Below are 20699 nucleotides of genomic sequence, written 5' to 3'. Positions count from 1 at the left end.
ACATCTCTGGAGAGATCTGAAAATGTCTGTGCACCGACGCTCCCCATCCAACCTGATGGAGCTTGAGAGGTCCTGCAAAGAAGAATGGGAGAAACTGCCCAAAAATAGGTGCCAAGCTTATAGCATCATACTCAAAAAGACTTGTGGCTGTAATTGCTGCCAAAGGTGCTTCAACAAAGTATTGAGCAAAGGCTGTGAATAATTATGTACGTGTTATAGTTTCGTTATTTATTTTTAATAGATTTGCAAACATTTTAAACAGACTTTTTTTTCCCACTTTGTCATTATGGGATATTGTGTGTAGAATTTTGAGGAAAAAAAGTGAATTTAATCAATTTTGGAATAAGGCTGTAACATAACAAAATGTGGAAAAAGTGAAGTGCTGTGAATACTTTCCGGATGCCCTGTACAAGTGAATCTCATTGCACATCTACGTATCTCCATTCAAGTGGAAAAGCACCCCCCTCCACACACACACACACACACACACACACACACACACACACACACACACACACACACACACACACACACACACACACACACTTTCCCTATAGCATCCTAACTCTCTTGATAGTTCCCAGTCAACATCCAACCCTGTAACCCTTCCTTAAAAAAAAAAAGCCTTGAGAGGGTCAGCAGAGAGATTAAGACCCTTCAAATGGGGTCATGGAGATCACTGATCAAACAGAGAGCCAGGGCTGGCCCCCATGACCCCACTCCAGCCACTTTATTTCAGAAAGCCTGATAATAGAGACAAAAAGGCTGGCTAACAATTACTTCCCTACACCATGACCCAACCACCCTCTTAATCTCTGGCGGTGGTCTCACCTATAGCCGTCACTGAAGGTTTCACCAATCACTGAACAGAACATGTCTATTGGGAGTCAACAGGAAAAAGACAGGATCCAATAATCATTACAGAATTTTTAAACAGGTTCTGGTTGAGAGAAGTCGGCCTCTTTATTTGGTTTAGAAGTTTTAAAATTTAGATTTTTGAAACTTGGTGAACAGGGTTATTTTAAACATGTTTCAAAAGCATATATGCCTGACGTTTAAGGTCAGTCTGCCGTTTTTAGTTGCCCATTTTGTTGCTCTTTTCTTTTTTTATTTCATGATTTTAACAGCGCATGAAGGTGCGTTTTTGAATGGCTCCAAAATTTGGGTTGCATTTTAATAACCACGGGAAATTGTGGGTCCTGAGGCTCGACCAGTTGAGAACCACTGGAATATGTACATTACTAGTGTCATGTAAAAGTACAACCCTCATCATATAATTCCATTATAAGACATGGCAAGAACAAGCGATCATGTGACCTATTTCATCTACCCTGTGGTGCAAGTGTTTTCTACTGTGAGGCTCCAGGAGGGGAACACAGGCACTGGTCAAATGAGACCTCTTACATGAGGAGAATTTGTTGGTTGTGGGTTTTCCATCACTGCGTGAGCCGCATTCCTGTGGACCACATGAGAACAGAAACTGGCTGCGGAGAAAGCGACTCAGCTGTGGGGTTGGTGAGGAAGTTCCCTCCAGAAAACGAGCCTTCTGTTGAGTTATTACTTCTCACATGCTGGAGTAGGTTCAACTTTTTTTTAGAGGTAAATGCTAGCATATTTTTATTAGGCGTTTAATAGTGAGGAAAGAGAAAGGAAGATGTGGAAAGACATGAAAGAAAAACATGACACAAGGTTTTTTAGCCTATAAAGGGAGTGGGTGTATCTTTTACCTAAAGGCAAGCCGTGTACACAGTTTGCATGTACAGAACACTCGGTACAGAGCTGCACCACAGCTTTACATGTCAAACAGAATTTTCACAGTCAAGCAAATGTTCCAGTTTTTAGCCAGTCTGTCACCACAATGTTCTGAGAGGACATGTGAGTCAAGTTCAGGGTAAACATGTCCGGGCAGACAAACGGATGCTAAAAAAGAGCAAGATAAGGGAGTGGGCATAAAATGAGAGAGGCCAGCTTCCTGTCTCTAGTGCTTTATCAATGGAACTGATAGTATTAGGAGACTGTAGTTGTGGGAAAAAAGAAAGTGAACATTTATCAAGACATTGGTATGCCTTTTCTACAACTGCAATTTGAGGGGGGAAAAAAAAAAAAAAAAGCAAAACAGTCAAGACACAACTTTATACTGTGACTGTTAAATTATTTAAATATATTTTGGCTTAGAATTTGTCCTCCTCTAATAGCTGGAATCCGTCCACAGGCTTTGAATCAAATAAAAATGTGGGAAACCAGAATGTTAAGTACAGCGTGAAGGCACAGAGAGGAAAGTAAAGGACTAGTACAAAATTCAAAAACACTATCCAATAAAAATGAATGTGAACATATAAATGAAAGGTTAAATCAAGGCAACTAACCAACAGTGACTACTTCACTTCATGCTATGCAGATGCAAAGTCTCACTTCACCACTCATCAGATGACATGTCAGGATATGTGCAATGCTTTTTTGACACCGTCTATCACCCCCTTCAGTGTGTGTGTGTGTGTGTGTGTGTGTGTGTGTGTGTGTGTGTGTGTGTGTGTGTGTGTGTGTGTGTGTCTCTGACACATTCACAGTAGTGGGATTTCCACTGTACGAGGGTGGATCAAAAGGTTCCCATGCTGCTTCTGTTGCACACGAACGGTGTCCAGCCATGTGTCGTACAGGGAGCAAAGAGAATCTGTAACCTTCGTGAATAAGTACTTCAACTTTCGTCACTTGATGAAAATCAGCACCTGAGTTATACGTTTTCTGAGTAGTGTTCTGGGTGCATCGGCAATTCTGCACATAACTAAAACTTGTCAAACTATGCAGAGAAAGTGCTTCAGGAAGTCTATGGTAATGAAGCCATGAGCATGGTGAGGTGTTTTGAGAAACATCAGGGTTTCCAAAGGGCAGAACATCACTGTCCAAGACCAAAAAAGCCACATCAGTTCAGGTGCACAACCAGGTGTTGTATTTTTTTTTTTTTTTCCACATCTTGGTGAGGTTGGGTTTAGAGCAGAATTAGTCTCACAGTTTCTGACTGTCAACAGCGAGTTCAAATGTGATGTTCTGAGGTGTCTGAGGGAAAACATTCAGTGCAAACGACCTGAACTGTGGCGCGATGCCACTTGGGTTCTTCAACAGGACAATGCACTTGCTCACAGCACATTGAAAACAACAACACCATCATAACACCCCAACTCACTGGGTTTGACTCCCTTTGACTTCTCTCTGTCCCCAATGATGTCTTACAAACTTTGATGTGCGTTCTCTGCTCAAGTTTCAAGGGCGTAAAGGTCGCTGACGCTCTCAGACCACTGCTCACATAACCATGTGTAACTCAAGTGCTGATTTTGACCAAGCAACGAAAGTACTTACACACAAAGGTTACAGCTTTTCGGTGCTCTGCGCACTTCACGATGCTGAGCACCATTTGCAAGGAGCAGGAGGAGCAGTCTTGGAATCCACCCTCATATGCTCTATTAACATGTTCTAAAACTCGTAGTTAATTACCACTGCGAGTTAATTTTACTGCGATAAAGTAACCAGGCTGTGCGTATATTTACTTTTAAAAAGCACCTGCATGTATTACAGTATGCTCTAAGAAACTGGTGGTGAGGAAAGTTTTTGTGGAAGCTTAGAGGTTCGTGGTGCAACTCAAATCTCTGAAAGAATTTTTCCTCGACTCACTGTAGAAAAGAAAGCCTGTTTATGCTTGTCTTGACATCAAATGAGGAGATGTTGCTCAGCTTGGCTCGTCATTGTGTCAACAGCAGTCAACAGCAGCCAGAAGAAAAGATTTGTTTAAAGAAGCAATGTATTCTTTCTATGATCAGCTGAAGGCAGAAAACATGCCATATATGAAACAAACTATGTCTGCATCAATGTGCCCGCGTGTGTCTGAGTGCATGTGTGTGTCTGCCCGTCTGTTTCTGTCAAAACATGGCAAATTGATGATTAATGATTGTTTGCATGCTGGTTGGTGAGGAGGTGAAAATCTGTCACTGTCTGCTTCTCGGTACAGTCCTCTTGATTTTCCGGAAATTGAGACCGGACATGGAACAGCGTTTCAAGACAATTTCATAATTAACACAGACCTTCTTCAATTCACTTAACTCACTAGAAAAAAACCTGCAATTGTACAGTCGGGCGCATGTGAGTGGCTGCTTGTCTGCACGGTGTAACTTTGTCACAATGCATAAGCAACATCAGATTTAGCGTTGGTACACTGAAAACAGATGTGCTCCAATTCAGGCCAGGCACAGCTTTCCTCACAATGAACGAAGGCATAAAGGGGCCGTTCAGGACTGGATCGACTTGAGTTTGAGTGTGTGTGTCTGAGAGAGCGAGTGAAGGATTGAGTGTGAAAAAGAGAAAGAGAGAAGAAAAAAGAAGACAGTATGAGGGTGGGGGTGATGGGGCATTTCCCATTCAATCATCTTGGGACTTTGACCACAATGTTTCAGTGCCTCTGTCTCCAATCCTGGAGGGGGGCCGTTCTCATGGCTCTCAAGGTTAGATGTTGCAGACTGCCCGTTTTTCCTCTGTTTACAGTATTTTTTTCTTGTTAGCCCCCACGCCCCACTCCATGACTCACTCCTGGCCTCCAGTGTTTTTTCCACAGTGTATCATCAGTTTCATTCTGTTTTCTATCTCCTCTTCTGATAACACAAGTGCCAAAAGAACCAAAAAGACTTCTACCTCTGTCCACAGCAATGATAGCATTTTCTAAAACAAGAGCCCCTCGTGGACGCAGTCCATTAGGCCCTTCCATCTAAACAGTCCTGCTTTGTTGAGGTGTTATATCAACAGGGTGACCTCCCCTCTACTCCTACCCAGCTTCCTTGGGCCCCCCAACGGCAGGAGATTGATGTCAACAAGGAATTTTGTCCCATGTTTCCTTCTACCTCTTCCAGACCCACCCTGCTCCTGAAAAACACTTGCTCCAGCACAGAGGGCCCCAGTGAGGCCTTAACAGGCCCGCTGAGCTGCATTACCCCACCACCACCTTCTCTCACCCTTTGCTCTCGCAGTGCCAGAAACACCCTAAGTCACTAACGTGACACCATAAACAAGGAGTGCCCCAGAAAACAGCACAAACAAATCCAAGTATGCGTGTGTGTTGAGGAAATGAGCCACCTTGTTCTGTCAACACAGTGGTTGCTGTGAGAAGAAGGTCAACACGGAGACTTCATTTGTGTATAGTGTCATCGCCAGAGGAGCCACCAATAGAAATCAGACCGACTAAATTTGGGCTTGTTTCAGGGGTGGTGCTTGTCAAACATTCACAGCAGCAGTCTACGGAGGTTAGCGGAGTTCAGACGGAAAGCAGAGATGGAACAGGGGTTCGCAACGGGACACAAAATCCAACCCAATATATGTTCCGATATAAATCTGAAACATTAGGCTGTACATAATTTCATTTCACCGAGGGCCTAATCTAATATTACAATCTAGATCAGATACAGACCTTCAGTGACAGACACACAGCATGGGTTCATCTGTAGGCTTGGTTTTTAGGATGACAAAAATATCAAAACAAATTATGAAACAAACATTCACGAATATAATATGCCTCAGAATAATCTGGTTCAGAAAAACTGAGCATGATACTATAGATCCCAGTAGGCAGTTGGTGAGAAGGTGTAAATGGATGATTAATAAAGGATTAAGCCCTAAACTTTGATGCTCTAACTTTGCTTTTTTTTTGTCACAAGTATGATCCATTCTAATGATGTTCTATTGCAATTACAGTTGTAAGACCCAATCCACAGGTGTGTGTGTGTGTGTGTGTGTGTGTGTGTGTGTGTGTGTGTGTGTGTGTGTGTGTGTGCGTGCGTGCGTGTGTGTGTGTGTGTGTGTGTGTGTGTGTTTACTTTCATCATTATAGATGGTTTTGTTGACGCTGTTGCTTCAAGCAACTTAGTTTGTTTCTTAATAAAATCCTGTTAATGCTGTGAGATGGATACAATATCTACAACACACTTAACTAAACAGTTTTTAACCCGAGCATTGAGTGTTAAATTTAATCTCAGGACACCAGGATGGATCCAGTTTTGTCCATATATGCTTATGGAAGACAAAGAGGATGAAAACAAGTCCCCATTGGATGTAACCAGAGTCCCATGTGAAAGGCACTTGAGTCAGGGGATTGAAGGGGAAAGCTGTGGCATTATATCCATGCATCGTAAGTGATTTATACAAACCCTTTTTGTTTGAATTTTGAGTGACTTGTCTAATAAACATTAGGACATGTTTAAATCATTAAAAACACATCAAAGGGATTTCTAAGGAGTTTTCTGGAGCAAATTGTTACGGTGAATCAAATGTTGGGACTCTGTTGAAAATATAATGTTCAAAGTGCAACAGATAATAGTAAATATATAGGTTAATAATAATATCAACTTCCTCAGTCATCCTGAACAACTCGGTTTATGCAAGTCAGTGACTGTGAACTGAAATGACCCTCCCAACAGAGTGCAAAAAGTGCCTTTAGGCAACGTCCATCTCACCCTGCTCCCTATAAACCAGACTCGCGTGTCATCAGTGTTTGCAAACAAAGTCAATACTTCCAGAGACTGATGCAATGACGGGTCAAATATGGCAGAGGACACATCACGTTAAGACCGGTAGCGGAGTGTGTGCAGCTCACAGACTGAATTAATTGGCTACGTTATGAGGGCCAACAAAGCGACGAGTGTGGTTGGGTTTCAAGCAAGCAGTTGTCATTTAAAAATATTAATAAGATTAGGGGGGTTTCCGTGACTATAGTAGCTTGTGCTCAAGTGCAACCAATCCGTAATAATTCGTTAACATAAGTTAAACTGACTGAGGTGGAGTAAAAGGTTTGCTTCAAGTGTGTTCAGTTGGGGTCACAGCAGAATCTGGTATTGAAGTTTTCTTTCTTTTTATTTTCCACTGCAGATTTCACATCAGTGAAGACCAGCAACAGCGGTGGTCCAGGCTAGGAAATGCAGATGTGTCCTCTCTCCAGGCATTCATCTTAATTTTCTTTAAAGACATTAAATAGGCCACTGCAGATGATGCATGTGTGTGTGTGTGTGTGTGTGTGTGTGTGTGTGTGTGTGTGTGTGTGTGTGTGTGTGTGTGTGTGTGTGTGTGTGATTTTGTGAGCGAGCAGGAAAGAGAGGTTCCAGGTTTTTGAAACATGAGTGTGCATTGCATATAGGGAAGGCTAGCTATAACATCCTACTCCAAGAGGCTCCCTCTGTGAGGGAGCTGGAGTGGTAGGGCATTGCTAGAAAAGAGGGGCAGAGAAAGGCACAGAGGTGGGTCAGAGCACCCTAATTGTGTTGTATTTTATCCCTGTCTTCACAAGCAGTGATTCATTTCGGTGACATGACCTACCACTCCATGACATTTCCACTATCTTCTAACTATTGTAGCCAGTGGCAAACTGTCTGTTATTCAAGACAGAATATCAAATGACTAGAGCAAAAAATGTGTACTCATTACTATTAGTATTACTGTCACCATCATGAAATTATAGTTGACGATGACTACCATACAAATAATTGTGATTAATGATTTAACTGTCTTTTTCTGTTCTTTTTATGACATTATAGAATAAGCCTAGTCACAGTTTAATGATGCACATACAGCTTAAGAAGAAGAGAAGCCATTTAATGGAAGTGGTGTTTGGCTTTGAAATTAGGTCCATAATATTAATGTAAATAGATGCTCAGCAAAATTTCCTTGGTTGAGTATTAGAAGTTAGGGGCCTTAAGATAAATTGTTGGTAGCGCTAATTCATGTGTAAAACCACAGCAGAAGTGTGTGTGTGTGTGTGTGTGTGTGTGTGTGTGTGTGTGTGTGTGTGTGTGTGTGTGTGTGTGTGTGTGTGGGGTGAGATGAGATGACATCATTAAGAGTGCCACTCAAACCTCAAGCTGTGGAAAATGACGTGGAAATAAGGATGGAAATATGATATTTCTGTTAGTTTTTATAGACATGTATGGAAGCCATCCGGACAATTATGCAAAATGATAACGATTATGCTGAAATCATTGCGATCAGGTGATTATTTCATAATTGTGACAGGCATGGAGTTCTTCACTGGCTAGTGCTTGGAAGATGATCAGTAAGACATATGTTGCTTCCTACTTTGTCAATATGCAGAGATGATCAATAGAGCAAAACCCGCCTAGAACAATTATGGAGCCTTTAACCCTAAAGTAGATCCGTCATTCAAAACATATGTATGAGACTGAATTAAGAAGACATTACAAGGCGCTCAAATAAGATTAAATATGGGATCAAAATCAGTTTTGAGATTAAATGCCAAACAGCAAATAACCTGTCTTCAATAAGGGGAAAAAAACAAACTAAACTAAACTAAAGAATGGAGGGAGTCTGTGTTCCAGAGCCCAAAAGCTGTTTCAGGGACCATTAAACGAAAAGGACAAAATGCAAGCATCTTGATGGCACATGCTCAGAGTGTTCTCAAACCCAGTCAAACACATGAATGTCCTACGAAATGAGAGATGAGAACAGAAAGCCCTGTTATATATTATTATTATTATTATTTATTTATTTTTAAAGGGTAATGGCTGATTTTTAAGTCACAAATAATTCATGTTGATGATAATACTGTAGCTCTGAGTATTTGATCACTTTTTTTTTTCAAGTTTCAGGACAAAAGCCCTTCATGCATAGACCATGCTGAAAGATCACTTAAATTTAGTAAACTTTGGCAAACTTGTATACAGTAGCTGTTTCAAATAAACACAGGAGTGATACAGCTACAATTGGTGACAGCAAACAAATAATTATTTCTAGATACATACAGACAGATCCATATCATGGTGGAAGCAGCCAAAATAGCTTTCTTTCTTAACAATCTTTCTAGCATATATCTGCCTATTGGGTCTTTTCTCAGCTGGATATGTGAGAACTTCCAAACAACGAGTTGTCTTTGCATCCTATTAAGATCCCCAAACCAACACAACGGGCTCCTACAGCATCAACAGCGTTTGGCCTTGCAATTTTGCCTCTATAGAAGCAATATATATTGCCCAGTACTACTTCCAGTCAGGGTCAGCAGTCCTCCTCCCCGGCAGAAAAGACCTCAATCCTCATTCTCGAATCCGCAGACAGTTTGCCAAAACCTTGTTGAGGTCAACCAAAAGTTAATCATCGTGAACTCCTCAAACTCCTTCCACAACAAAAGCTGCAGTTTTTCTAAACATCAGATTCTTGTCTGCTAATTCAGAAATTCAAACTGGCCAACCAGGCAAAAGCGGCCTGCGTCTTCAGCTTGGCAACTTCCTTCAACAGTGTTATCCTCCTCTGGGTAATCAACCATAACAGGCACAGAAGACCCTCCAACAACAACTGCTAAAGACACATCAGCAATAGAGACAGGTTTTTATTGGTCAATTGCTTTGGCTGTCTCAAGATAGCAATGCGCTAACAATTCACCTGACTACATCTTAACACCAATGGACACTCAAATGTGGCGTCGGACAGGAAAATGGCAATTGTGTCAGTCTGAAACTGGCAAAGACATTTGTGATGTTCTTGGTGAGGCTATGCACTGCGTTTAAGATAGAGGCCTTTAAGTCCCCTGAGTGCCCATTCAGCATCCTCCTTTGAACCTGTTGGAAACTCCCAAAAATTTCGCAGTTTGTTTATGATTGTTGCGATCAAAAATGCTTGAATTTGATAAATTGCAATGTAATTTGTGGAGTTTTAAGTGAGTTTTGCTGCACATCACAGAAATATTTTAGTTCTTATCTTAAAAAAAAGAAGAAAAAGTCAAACAGTTATTAATAACAGTTATTTGTGTTAATAAAGCGACTTTTGTCTGAAAAAAACGTACTTTATGCCCTAAAACTTTCAGCACAGCTTCTGCTGACGACATATTTTGCAGAAAAATCACAGGAATTAAAAAAAAAGTTGCAAGCTCCTGCAAATATTAATATTAATTCATATTAATCCATTAATTATTACAATCGCAATTTCCTGGAGGGACTGACTATGCTCCCACACCTAACCTTTGAGGGGATTGGCACACATTGGTTGATCGGTTCATTGGTTGATGTTTCCCTTACAACAAAAAATTATCTACAGATGTTTTGATGGCTTTGATCCCTCACTCGGAACCAATTTGCCTTGTTGTGTCATCCTCAACTCAGTTCCCTGGGTGACAGGGGTGTGGTAACACTGTCTTTCCAACACCATGAAAATGTTACTGACTTTAACATTTTTGATATGAGACTGACAACATTATAAAAGCCTTAGTATAGCCCACAATCATAAAGGGCCTGTTGTGCACAGTTATTACAGCATGAAAATGAAAAAAAAAAAAACATGAACGTGTTGTTCATGTTATTTAAAGGCGAGCACATTAGAGTGGGCACAATGAATTATGCAGAATGTTGCTTTTTCTGATCAAGACTTACATTCAATGTTTTACGAGTCTGTGGAGTGGGCAGTGTTTGTGTGTGAAAGGCAAACTGAAGTTAAAGCAATTCAAGTGAGGTAATAATAAAAAATGAGCACCTTTAACAGACAGCTTTACCTGGTTTGGCGTCCTGGCTGCAGGCTTGTCCTGGTGATTGGCAAGGATGAGGAAAGGCAGTGTGCAGAGCTGTGGGTGCTGCAGAGCCGAGTGGAGCTCATTGCGGGCTGCTTCAAGGTCCTCATCTGATGACACGCTGTCCAGTATGAAGATTACACCCTGTGATCCCTGGTAGTAACGACTCCAATATTTCTTGATGTTGTCGGCTCCTGCAGACAGACGTGATATTATTAACAGAAATGGCAACAGCTCCTGTCATAGATATCTGTGCATCATTGTGCATCAAAATACTCTACTCATAATTGCTAACTTTGTAAATAGACTTGCTCTAAGACCAAATCACATCTTATTTGATCAGTCTGGACAGTTTTAAGCCGAGAACATCAAGAACAAACCACAAATAAAGTGTAGTTTCATGTTGGCAGATACAATTTCTCTAGTTTGACGATGGATCTTTTATTATCTGACAATTATATGTGATATTTTCCAAATAGAAAAACTACTTTCCAAACAACCAGTCATTGATTCATTGATGAGATATTAATCATGCTACATAACATTTTATGTCAAACAGTCGCAGTATTTCTGTTTGTTTCGTGTAAAACCAAAACCACTAAGCTTTGCAGTACAAAGTTGAAACTACTTCTGATGTCAATGAGACCGCCGAGTGAGTCGGGCTTATTTTCAAGGCTCTCATGACATTGAATTATCTGTCAACAACTGTTTCTTTTTTGTCTGCTGATTCAGGGCAGAGGAACGTCCTCTCACAACGGTGTAGTTCACAGCAACTATTAGATTTGTAAATGGAAGTAATTTGAGGATGAGACCTCCATGCTGACAACATGAGTCACTCGTGTTCCTTCACCTCCTTCTGCTTCCACAACCAGCCCATCCTCTTTCTTACCGACAGGCAATGCTTGTTCAGAGGAAATACGTTTTTATGGTAACATTTTTACAGATTGTCAATCTTTCCTAATTGTCTCATGACAAAATCCTATGCTGCCCTTAATGTAAGCACATTTTAAACATTGAAAACCTTCCATTATGTCCCAGTAATGTGACAAAATTGTCATTTAGAAGTGCTGTCTTGTAATAATTGTATTTACATTTTTGCATTCATTCAGACAGTGCATTGTAAACAGACAGGAAATGTGGGGAAATGGCACAGTAAAGGTGTCGCTGGCTCGGAATAAAACCAGGGAATCACTGCTGAAAGCATTTGCGTCTTCACCAATCTATCGGATCCCCCATCTTTAGCACCGGTACCTTCACAGTCATTTTGTGGACTGGTGGCAGTTTGAATATTGTATCACTCACGATAATATCAATATAATTTCAAACATGATTTTGAAAAATTGTGAAATGGACAATACTATGATAAGTTAAAGTAATGCTGCATTACTGTTACACAACATAACAGTAGCTTTCGCACAGCAACAACAATCAAGGCTGAAAGCAACTTCATGGTGGAGGATTTTGTTCCTTAAAGGGTCCGACTGTGTGAAGTTGTTTGTTTAGAGAAGATCAAAAATGTACAACAAACCACAAGAGATGTTAGTTTTTGCTGAATATTTGAAGGCAAAATGACACACTTATTCTGACATACAAAACAATAACACTTATGTTGTTGCAATTGTATGTTGTGGAAATTAATAATAAAACATTTTCAGTATTTTGTCATATTTTCAAGAATGTTGTCACATAGAGAAGAAATACCCAGAAATATTGTGCTGAGATTTTTAGGTCATATCGAAATAATTGTTGTATACGTAGTACTGAGCAAAAGTTTGTAGAAAAAAAACATCATACAATACCATCAGGGAGACATCTGATCGGTCCCTAATTCATTGGGCAGCATGGCAATAAGCCTAAACACACAGCCAGAGTTTTATATAGAACTATCTTCAGCAACAAGAAGGACAAGAAGTCCTGCAGCAGATGGTGTGGCCCCCACAGGGCCTGATCTCAGCGTCATGGAGTCAGTCTGTGATTTTAAGAGACAGAAGCTACTGAGACTGAAGAACTGTGGCGAGTTGAAACATCTTACTTACAAAGTACCTTAAAAAAAAACTGTGCACAAGGATACCGAGGAGAACTGGTGCTATTTTAAAGGCAAAAGGATGTCACATCAAATATTGATTTCATTTAGGTTTTATTTTTTATCTTTATCTAATTGATAAATTAAAAACTATTCAGTCATAATTTTTGTAAGCATCCACAGCACTTTGTTTCTGTCCTCTTTATTTTGAAGTCTTTATGAGCTAACACAAATTAGTTTTATCCAAAGTGATTCTCTTAACCTCGACTTGAGTTTTTGGGAGAGGTCTTGGCCCGATATTTTGTATAAATACGATATTTAAAACAAATAAAAACTTTGCCAGAGTCTGTGAAATCCAAGCTGTGTAGATCTTTGACCATAACCTTCACCACTCCCCCTGCTGCTATGTGATAAGTAGATGTTAATGACACAAATTGTACAATCTCCAGCAAACACGCTCCAATAAAAAAAAAAATCCTCTTGAACTGAACACCATTTTCCAATCCACCCAAAAACTTCTGTCATGTCGCTGATGTACTGGAGATGTAACACAAACTCTGCATTCATGTCTTACCCGTAAAACCGGACAACTGCACTACCATTTTATAAGCCGATGTACTGTACAAAATGTTGTTTAACTAGCAGTAAGAATTTATGGCAAATTTAATCACTTGTTACCAAAAGAGATTTAAAAAGAGAAAAAAATATCTGCGTTTCTTAAGTTAAGGAATTTCTGCCCTCCCCTTTTCACTCACCCAACACCACAAACCATGATATTGCAGTCATATCTTCTTTGTTACTCTGTTCAGAGTCACTCTGATTTCGTTGCTCAGAGTAACAACAGAAATGATTTTTAACTAACTGAACCCAAGTGGACCAGAACTGTCGACACTAATTAAAGAAGAAAGAATACATTTTCAGTCAAACCAACAGGAGGTTGGTAGGTTTGCTTAAGTAAGAGTCTACATTTTGACTCAACAAGTCCCCTTTCTAATCCCAAATACACCTGAATGTTGGCTACTGTAATTCCAGATCTATAATTGCAGATAAAAAATAAATAAATACTTGTTCTTGAACATTACATTTCATGAACTCAGATGACTGCTGTTCTTTCCTCATCATGTTTTCCATTGAATGGTTCAAAATGTTTGTTGTACAAGCTGACTAAACTTGTCGTCACTGCACACACAACTACAAATGGGCACATCACATTGCATACGCAAGTATGTCCACTCGCTCTCCGAGGATGTACTTTCTCTGGTTAAAATTGTCCTCCTCCGTCTGTTGAGGTTAGTTTCTCTGCAATCTTGTGAATTGTTGTTTTGTTATTGTTGCTCATAGTAAGGTGACTGCCAAGAAGTGACAAACTGTGAGGCTGGCAAATGTTTAAACATCACGAAGTGCTTCTCGGTGACATTTACCTCCCTCCCCTCGTGCTCTCCCTCCCTTCCTTTTTTCCTCCCCCACTCCTTCTACTCACACCTCTCATTGGAGTGGAAAGCTATCAGACAAAGTGGCACTTGAGAGATTGACTAGGAAGTTTCTCTCATCTTTGCCTGGAAATGGAGGAATGTCTGTCATGTCTCGTAGGATCTCGTTGGCAACTTCTGCCACCTATTGGTCTGACAGGAGGATTTCCAAACGTGATGTCATCAACCTCGGGGGCTACTACTACATATCATTAACCAAATAAGTGTACCATGAGGAAAACCTTATTCCTTGACTTGTTTTTCTTTCTTCCCTTCTGCTTTTCATCTTCTGAACACTTCTGTTTTTACTTACTAACTTTAGCTTGTAATGATAAAAAAAAATATGTTTGATACTTTTAGATCGCACTCAGACACAAAGGTCAACAGCGCAGTACAACAGGTAAAAGTTGTATTTCAGTGAAAGTCATGTCTCAACTGTTTTAAGTCTCATTGCTTTATTCATTAAATGCATGAATTAAGACGGCATGAATGAAACAATACCTAGGTCTAGATAATACATTACCGAACCGAATCCTAAACTAAAGTTCGGGAAATTAAATGGACAAATAATCTGAGAAATATGAATGAACTCCTATTAATCATTTCATTAAAGTAACACACATTATAAAGGTTGGATGCACCAGAAGGAAGAATTCAAAACGGAATATTTTCAAGTTCTAAAATAATGTTTTTAACGTATGATTGTTTTCTAAATGTCTCTGATCTACTAACTTTACAACTCAGGTTTCCCAGAATACTTTTAAACATGCATTTCACTTGGCTGGACTTCATACATTTAGCCTTTGGTTTAATGTGTAGATACCGAGAGCAACAACGCAAACTACCGTGTTAGTAATGGAAGAGACCAACAGTTTTCATTCAGGACAAAGTATCCAAAAACAAATCTTGGGGCTGAATGACATAATTGTGTACCGAGTCTGGCCTTGGCCGGAGAAATTGGTATCTCCTACTTTTCTATAATGGATTCATTCCTTGTGTCAGTAGTTTAACACACATGGTGTGTCAGTTGTGGGATGTTTACCACCAGTGTTTATGCAAGATTGTTACTTTATTATTATATCAAACTCCATCAGAGCACTTCATCTTCATGTGACAGATCCCCCTACATCTATCCATGTCATCAAATGAATAAGCACAGTGCATTTCTAGATTCAGAATGCACACCATTTAACAAAGTTTTAGTAGGAACTTCAAATTGCAGATCAGATTTTTCTGGAGGTGGAAATGTGTTTGTGCTCTCTCTATACAAGAAAACATCATCTTTGCCATGATTACAGCCCGGTGGACACTGGATAGCTTTTATTTGTGTGTGTAGTTCTAATGTAAAGCACTGTGGGCCACATGCTTGCATTAAAGGTGCCATATCAATAGAGCTAAGTTGAGTTGTATTTTTGGGGGCGACCAATATTATCAATTCAAAAAGCACAAAGGAAAACGTTTTGTTGTTACTTTGACTGGAATAAAATGGACAGAAATATGACCTGAGGAAAACATCTTGCTGAGGGTTTCCCTTAAACAAACAACAAGAACCATTTTAAACTCTGGAGCAGATGACGCCGAAGAAAGGAGTGTAATTAATATGTAAATACAGTATATAACATTTATGCATGGTTTGCTGTCTGGCAGTCATGAATCTTAATTATCATATTGTGTGAAGATGTGCGATGCTTTGTAGACATTTGATGAGTCAGACCATATGCACAGCCAACTGCTACAGGACACTGTTATGTGAAATGTTTACAAGGGTTACCATGCATTACTGATGCAGCCAACTCTCCATGTTCATGCTACGTTCATCATGATTTTTTTTCTCTTATGGTGTCAGCAAGTGAAATACTGATAGTAAACTTTTATATACAGTAGTTTTATGCTTTTCAATTCAGAAGCTTTCAGGTTTTAGAGTTAAAACCAGTCAATTAACTCTGAATCAGTTACTGCTCTGATAATCAATTCAATGTTCAAGTCATATTTCCATTAATTACAAACATTACTGAGGTCCAGCTTTTCACTTGTAATGATTTGCAGCTTGTATTATGCGAGTGTAATCTTTTTTTCCTTGTTTTTGAATTATTTTTGAGTTTCAGACCATGACTGGAGAGAAAACCGATATACTTTCACTTATCTATCTACCGATGTAAGAAAAACACAACACAAACGCTAAAGAAAAAGGAGGAAGAAAAGGTAGCCCAGAAGTAAGAAGGAACATTATCTGTTAACATATACCCATTTATTGTGGTGTATTTGTTTCCATTTATTTACTTCCATTTGTTGAGGGATTGAGAGGTTTAGTGACACTATTTGAGACAAAACAAGAAGTCAAAACATGAAAATACAGAGGATATACATTTCAAGATTCAGAAGAAGTCATGATGCCAAAAATGCAGGTGGAGGAGAGGGAAAGGCAAACATCTGCTGGTTATATAAACACAAGTGGCAACAATGTTGCAGTGATCAGGTTACTGAATTTGTGTGTTATTATGAGTTAATGAAGCGAACTTGAAGGCAAATGCCAGTAAAACGTAAGTTAGCAATTACACAGTTCAAATTAAAAGCAGGTAGTCTTGTGCTTGATATAGATTCTCTCTCTGCCGTGTTCTTGATTTCATCCACAAATTCAAACAGCAGGCGAAATGAGTCGACGCAGTTGAAACCCATACCACCCTATATTTCCATTTGGTCTGAATCCAGCTACTGTTGTGGCTTGTTCTGTTTGTTGTCGGGCATTGATGCAGGTATGACTTCAGATTCTTCGTTAGATTGAACAATATTTCCTCGAACATTTCTGCCTCCCATCCTTTACGTTTTTTGGCAGCTTTTACCTTGAACCAAATGCAATCATGTTGCTAATAGATCTTTTTTCACTCTTGAAAGTTGAAACACTGAAGCAACCACTTTGGTTACCACGTAAAACCACTTTGAAGTCCGCCTAACAAAAAACAGACAGTGGGTTTTTTTCCCCCCTAAGAACAAAAGTGACGGGACAGGGGTGCTGGGAGAAGTGATGGAGGCGCTGCGAATAAAGTTTGCTTACTTCATTGAGGAATGATCTGGAGCTGGAAGTGAGTTGGAAAACACTTCAGCTGTTGATACACCTGTCAACAGTCTCAGCAATGTCTGTTTTTGAGTAAACAGTTCCTGTGCGAGGCCTGGCCCAAAACACACAATCAATCCCTCTCATTTATGCACAGAATTGACAACAATTGTTTACAGGAATGCAGCATCAGGGAATATTTGAGATAAATAATCTGTGTGTTACTGTATATAAATAATATGGCTGTATATTTGCTCTTCGGCACTGTAACCCCGTCTCCAGTGGGTGAGTCATTTCCATCATGTAACGCAGTGACTGTCGCAGCTGTTTATAGTTATGGACAAGTAATGTGACTGCTTAAAAGTGTAATGATTAATCACAACACCCTGGCTATATAAAAATTACACCTTACCCAACTCTGAACATACAGTACAGCCTGCTGCACCTACATGAACTCAAATAATACGTGCGCAGGAATATGTTTTAATGCAACATCAAAATAAAATGTTTTTGAATGTTTCAGAAATTTTAACATAAGCTGAGTTGGCTATTGCACTTTGTAGATACACTATTTAACCAATATCAGCAAGAAAAACAACTTCAAAGAAGGTAATATCCTTGAATGAGGCCTCAAATAGAGATCAGTTTCACTGCTGTCCTCAGAACTCCAAAATCAGAACAGTCTGCAACCTGCCATCATCTGCTTTAAACCCAAATGGTAATTTACTAATTATTTCACTTTTGGTTGGATCTTTCCCAGGAAAAGCTTCCCTGCTGGGCAAAGTAACACATACTGTTGTGATATTTGATAATAATAAGAACCACATTGGGCCTACGATATATACTATGTAGTGGTTTTCTTGTGAGACGTGCCGGTCGGTATAGACAGCTGGTAAATGTACTGTCATGTTCTAGCGTCTCGCTTGTCTTCCTCCCTGCTCGATGTACCTACAGCTGCCGTGATTACTTTAAGTTTACACACATTAATCTTATTCACACAATGCATGAATCTCATGTATATTGTACATTCATTAGTACGATTATACAGACACACACTTGTTCATCTACCAATAAAAGCTCAAACGTAAAAGCACACACCAAAATGTTGATCTTTAACAATCAATTCTCCACCGTAGATGCTGAAATGTAGCAGAGCATTGGAAAGCCTGGTGACAAATACTGTGTGACCCTGCATACAGTACAAATGTGTACAACTCTGCTCCAAATTAAAAGACACAATTCTAAAGAACAACAGCAATGAGTGGTGATCATTTGGACCACTTCATCAGCTGTCACTGCGTGACATGAATGCACTCTGTGAAATGGCCCGTCTAGACTTGACGTCATGTCACTGTCCACACATATACACACACACGCACACACATTCACAGCGGAGGTGCCTTTCCCACCTAATCCCCACACCTAGACCCAGCCGAGTCGCAAATGCGTGTCAGACTAAAGATCACCGGATGGAGAAATCTCAATGTCAACCAAATGAAAAAGATCCCTTTCTACTTTAATCAGATGAGTACAAAGAATGATGCAGTGAATGAAAATGTAAATTTCTCTGGGTGTATTAACTCAATCCCAGAATATGTTTTCAATTCAATTCTAAGAAAGTAATACAATATTCCATTCAGGTGACACCGTGTTGCTGTGTCAGTATTTTGTTTAGTGGCTAAGGCAGAGCACAAAATGACTTGGGCTGCTGCCTCAAAGAGGACAGGCTCTGTAGTGAGACCACACTTTTTGTCTTTTAACATCCACATGGGTCTGAATTTTACAAATAAGCTGCTGCTCACCTGTGGAATGCCATTTATTTAAACTTTAGAGGTTAAAATAGAGACAAAGGGAGCACAACTAAGAGCACAATCCACATGCAACTGTAAAGAGAATAAGATATGGGAGGCGGAAGAAAAAGACAAATTAAAACAAGTCAGCAGGGAGCTCAATGATAAATGCACGAGTAAGACAAACATATAGCTCAGCCTGAATCATTACAGGAGTCATACAACAGGAACGCCTGCACACATGTGCCTCTGCTTTATAGGACAGCTTGCGCTTATGACAATGTGGCCCAGTGTGCTTATAGGAGGGCGAGTTAAAAATGCATAGCTGGTATAACACCGTGTGTACACAGAAGGCAAAGCGTGAGCAGCATGTTAGCAGCAGCAACAGCAGCTCCGTCTGTGTCTACACAGTGTGTTCAGGCTCTAGGTCGACCGCATTTTATAAGCACTCAGAGGCCAATGTACAGTAGCTGTGTGTATATAACGCAGGAAAATAGACTTGAAGCGTAAAAATGTGCTTTGGCTGACGATTACAGGGGTGTCGCACAACTAAAACACAGGCCGCTCTGCTGTCGGTGTAGACAGTTGGTTTGATTAAAATAGTAACATATCTGTTCTGTCAAATGTGCATGAGATGGAAGACTGAAAAACAATACAGGTAACAGTTGTGGGTCAGCTGCACTCAGGCTGTAGAGCCTAAAACACTGTATTGACACAGAGGAGAATTGCCTCTGAAGCCAACTCCAAGTATCATGTTAGGGTCACTCGCTGCTCTCTTCTGTATGCAAGACTTCTCTGCATGCCAAAGGTGTTGACCTTAACATACTCCCATGTGCCCTCTCCCAGGTCAGCTTACACCACTTTTTGGCTTCCATTTGAAATAGGTTGAGCAATAATCAGGCTTACCAAGCCAAGTACATAACGAGGAGTAACAGCATATAAAAAGCGTAAAGGGTTGGGACTTTGTGAGGAAGATTCATGGGATACTCGCGCCGCCAAAAGTGGCAAATATATCAACAAATAGTTAATTTATCAGCAATGTTGCAAATGTTCTTTGCGGTAGTCAACGGAAGACGCAAGACTTGCTTTATATTTCAGACTATAGGGAAAATACCTCATTGACATTTTCAATGGACTTTCCGGTGGGAGGGGAAGGAAATACATGGGAAGTGCTTCACTTCCTCCGCTACTCAACAAGCGCTTCTTCCCCTGCTTTAGTCAAGGCTGAGTAAAGAGAGCAAGCCACAAAGGTATTGTGTAAAACAAGGTTTTCAGGGTCAGGAATACTGATGTCCGTGCGTCACATCTTGTATCGTTTTTCTGCATCATTGATGCAATGCAAAATAACATAAAACCAAACCAGGCATGTTTGCTTGTTTTAAAGCCATAGGGAGAGGGGAGGAAAAGACGAATACTAACAGATATGGGAAGTGTTGAGTAAGTTACAAACTGTGCAGAAAGGAGCTGCTTTAATCAGAAAACGATCTGAATGGCTCATTATGAAAACGGACCAGAGAAATATTATGCAAGAACACAAACTCTCTCGGCTCCGCATTTACGTCATATATATTTGCAATAAGAAGAGCACGCCTTCACACAGCAAAACAAAAGGGTTGCATGTCAACATCTTACCTCCAAATAAAAGTCAGGGAAAGTAGAGGCGTCAAAATATCATGTGCTTGTTTTCACTTTGCTCCAAACCATCCATAAAGGATGCCACTATAGATTGCTCAAAATTCTTGTGCTCTGTGTATTTACAAGAAAAGGAGCAGGGGAGAGAGAGTCCAGGCAGGGGGGCACAGAGAAAAAGAGAACAGATTTCATCATCCTT

General features: G+C 40.0%; 1 protein-coding gene across 2 annotated transcripts in view; it reads right to left on the bottom strand.

Moving 5' to 3' along the window:
- The window catches only part of LOC138215817 (ADP-ribosylation factor-like protein 15), a 96604-nt gene that overhangs the window by 35566 nt on the left and 40339 nt on the right, over positions 1–20699 (bottom strand). For both annotated transcript variants that reach the window (XM_069178231.1, XM_069178230.1), the window contains exon 4: positions 10520–10728. In XM_069178231.1, coding sequence (XP_069034332.1) covers positions 10520–10728 — 209 coding nt within the window. The remainder of the gene's footprint in view (positions 1–10519; positions 10729–20699) is intronic.

This window comes from Embiotoca jacksoni, unplaced genomic scaffold (assembly GCF_022577435.1).
Source record: "Embiotoca jacksoni isolate LCO1_2020_lvr unplaced genomic scaffold, fEmbJac1.0.p SCAF_8, whole genome shotgun sequence".
NCBI classification, from domain to species: domain Eukaryota; kingdom Metazoa; phylum Chordata; class Actinopteri; family Embiotocidae; genus Embiotoca; species Embiotoca jacksoni.
This window is presented reverse-complemented; position numbering and strand designations above follow the sequence as displayed.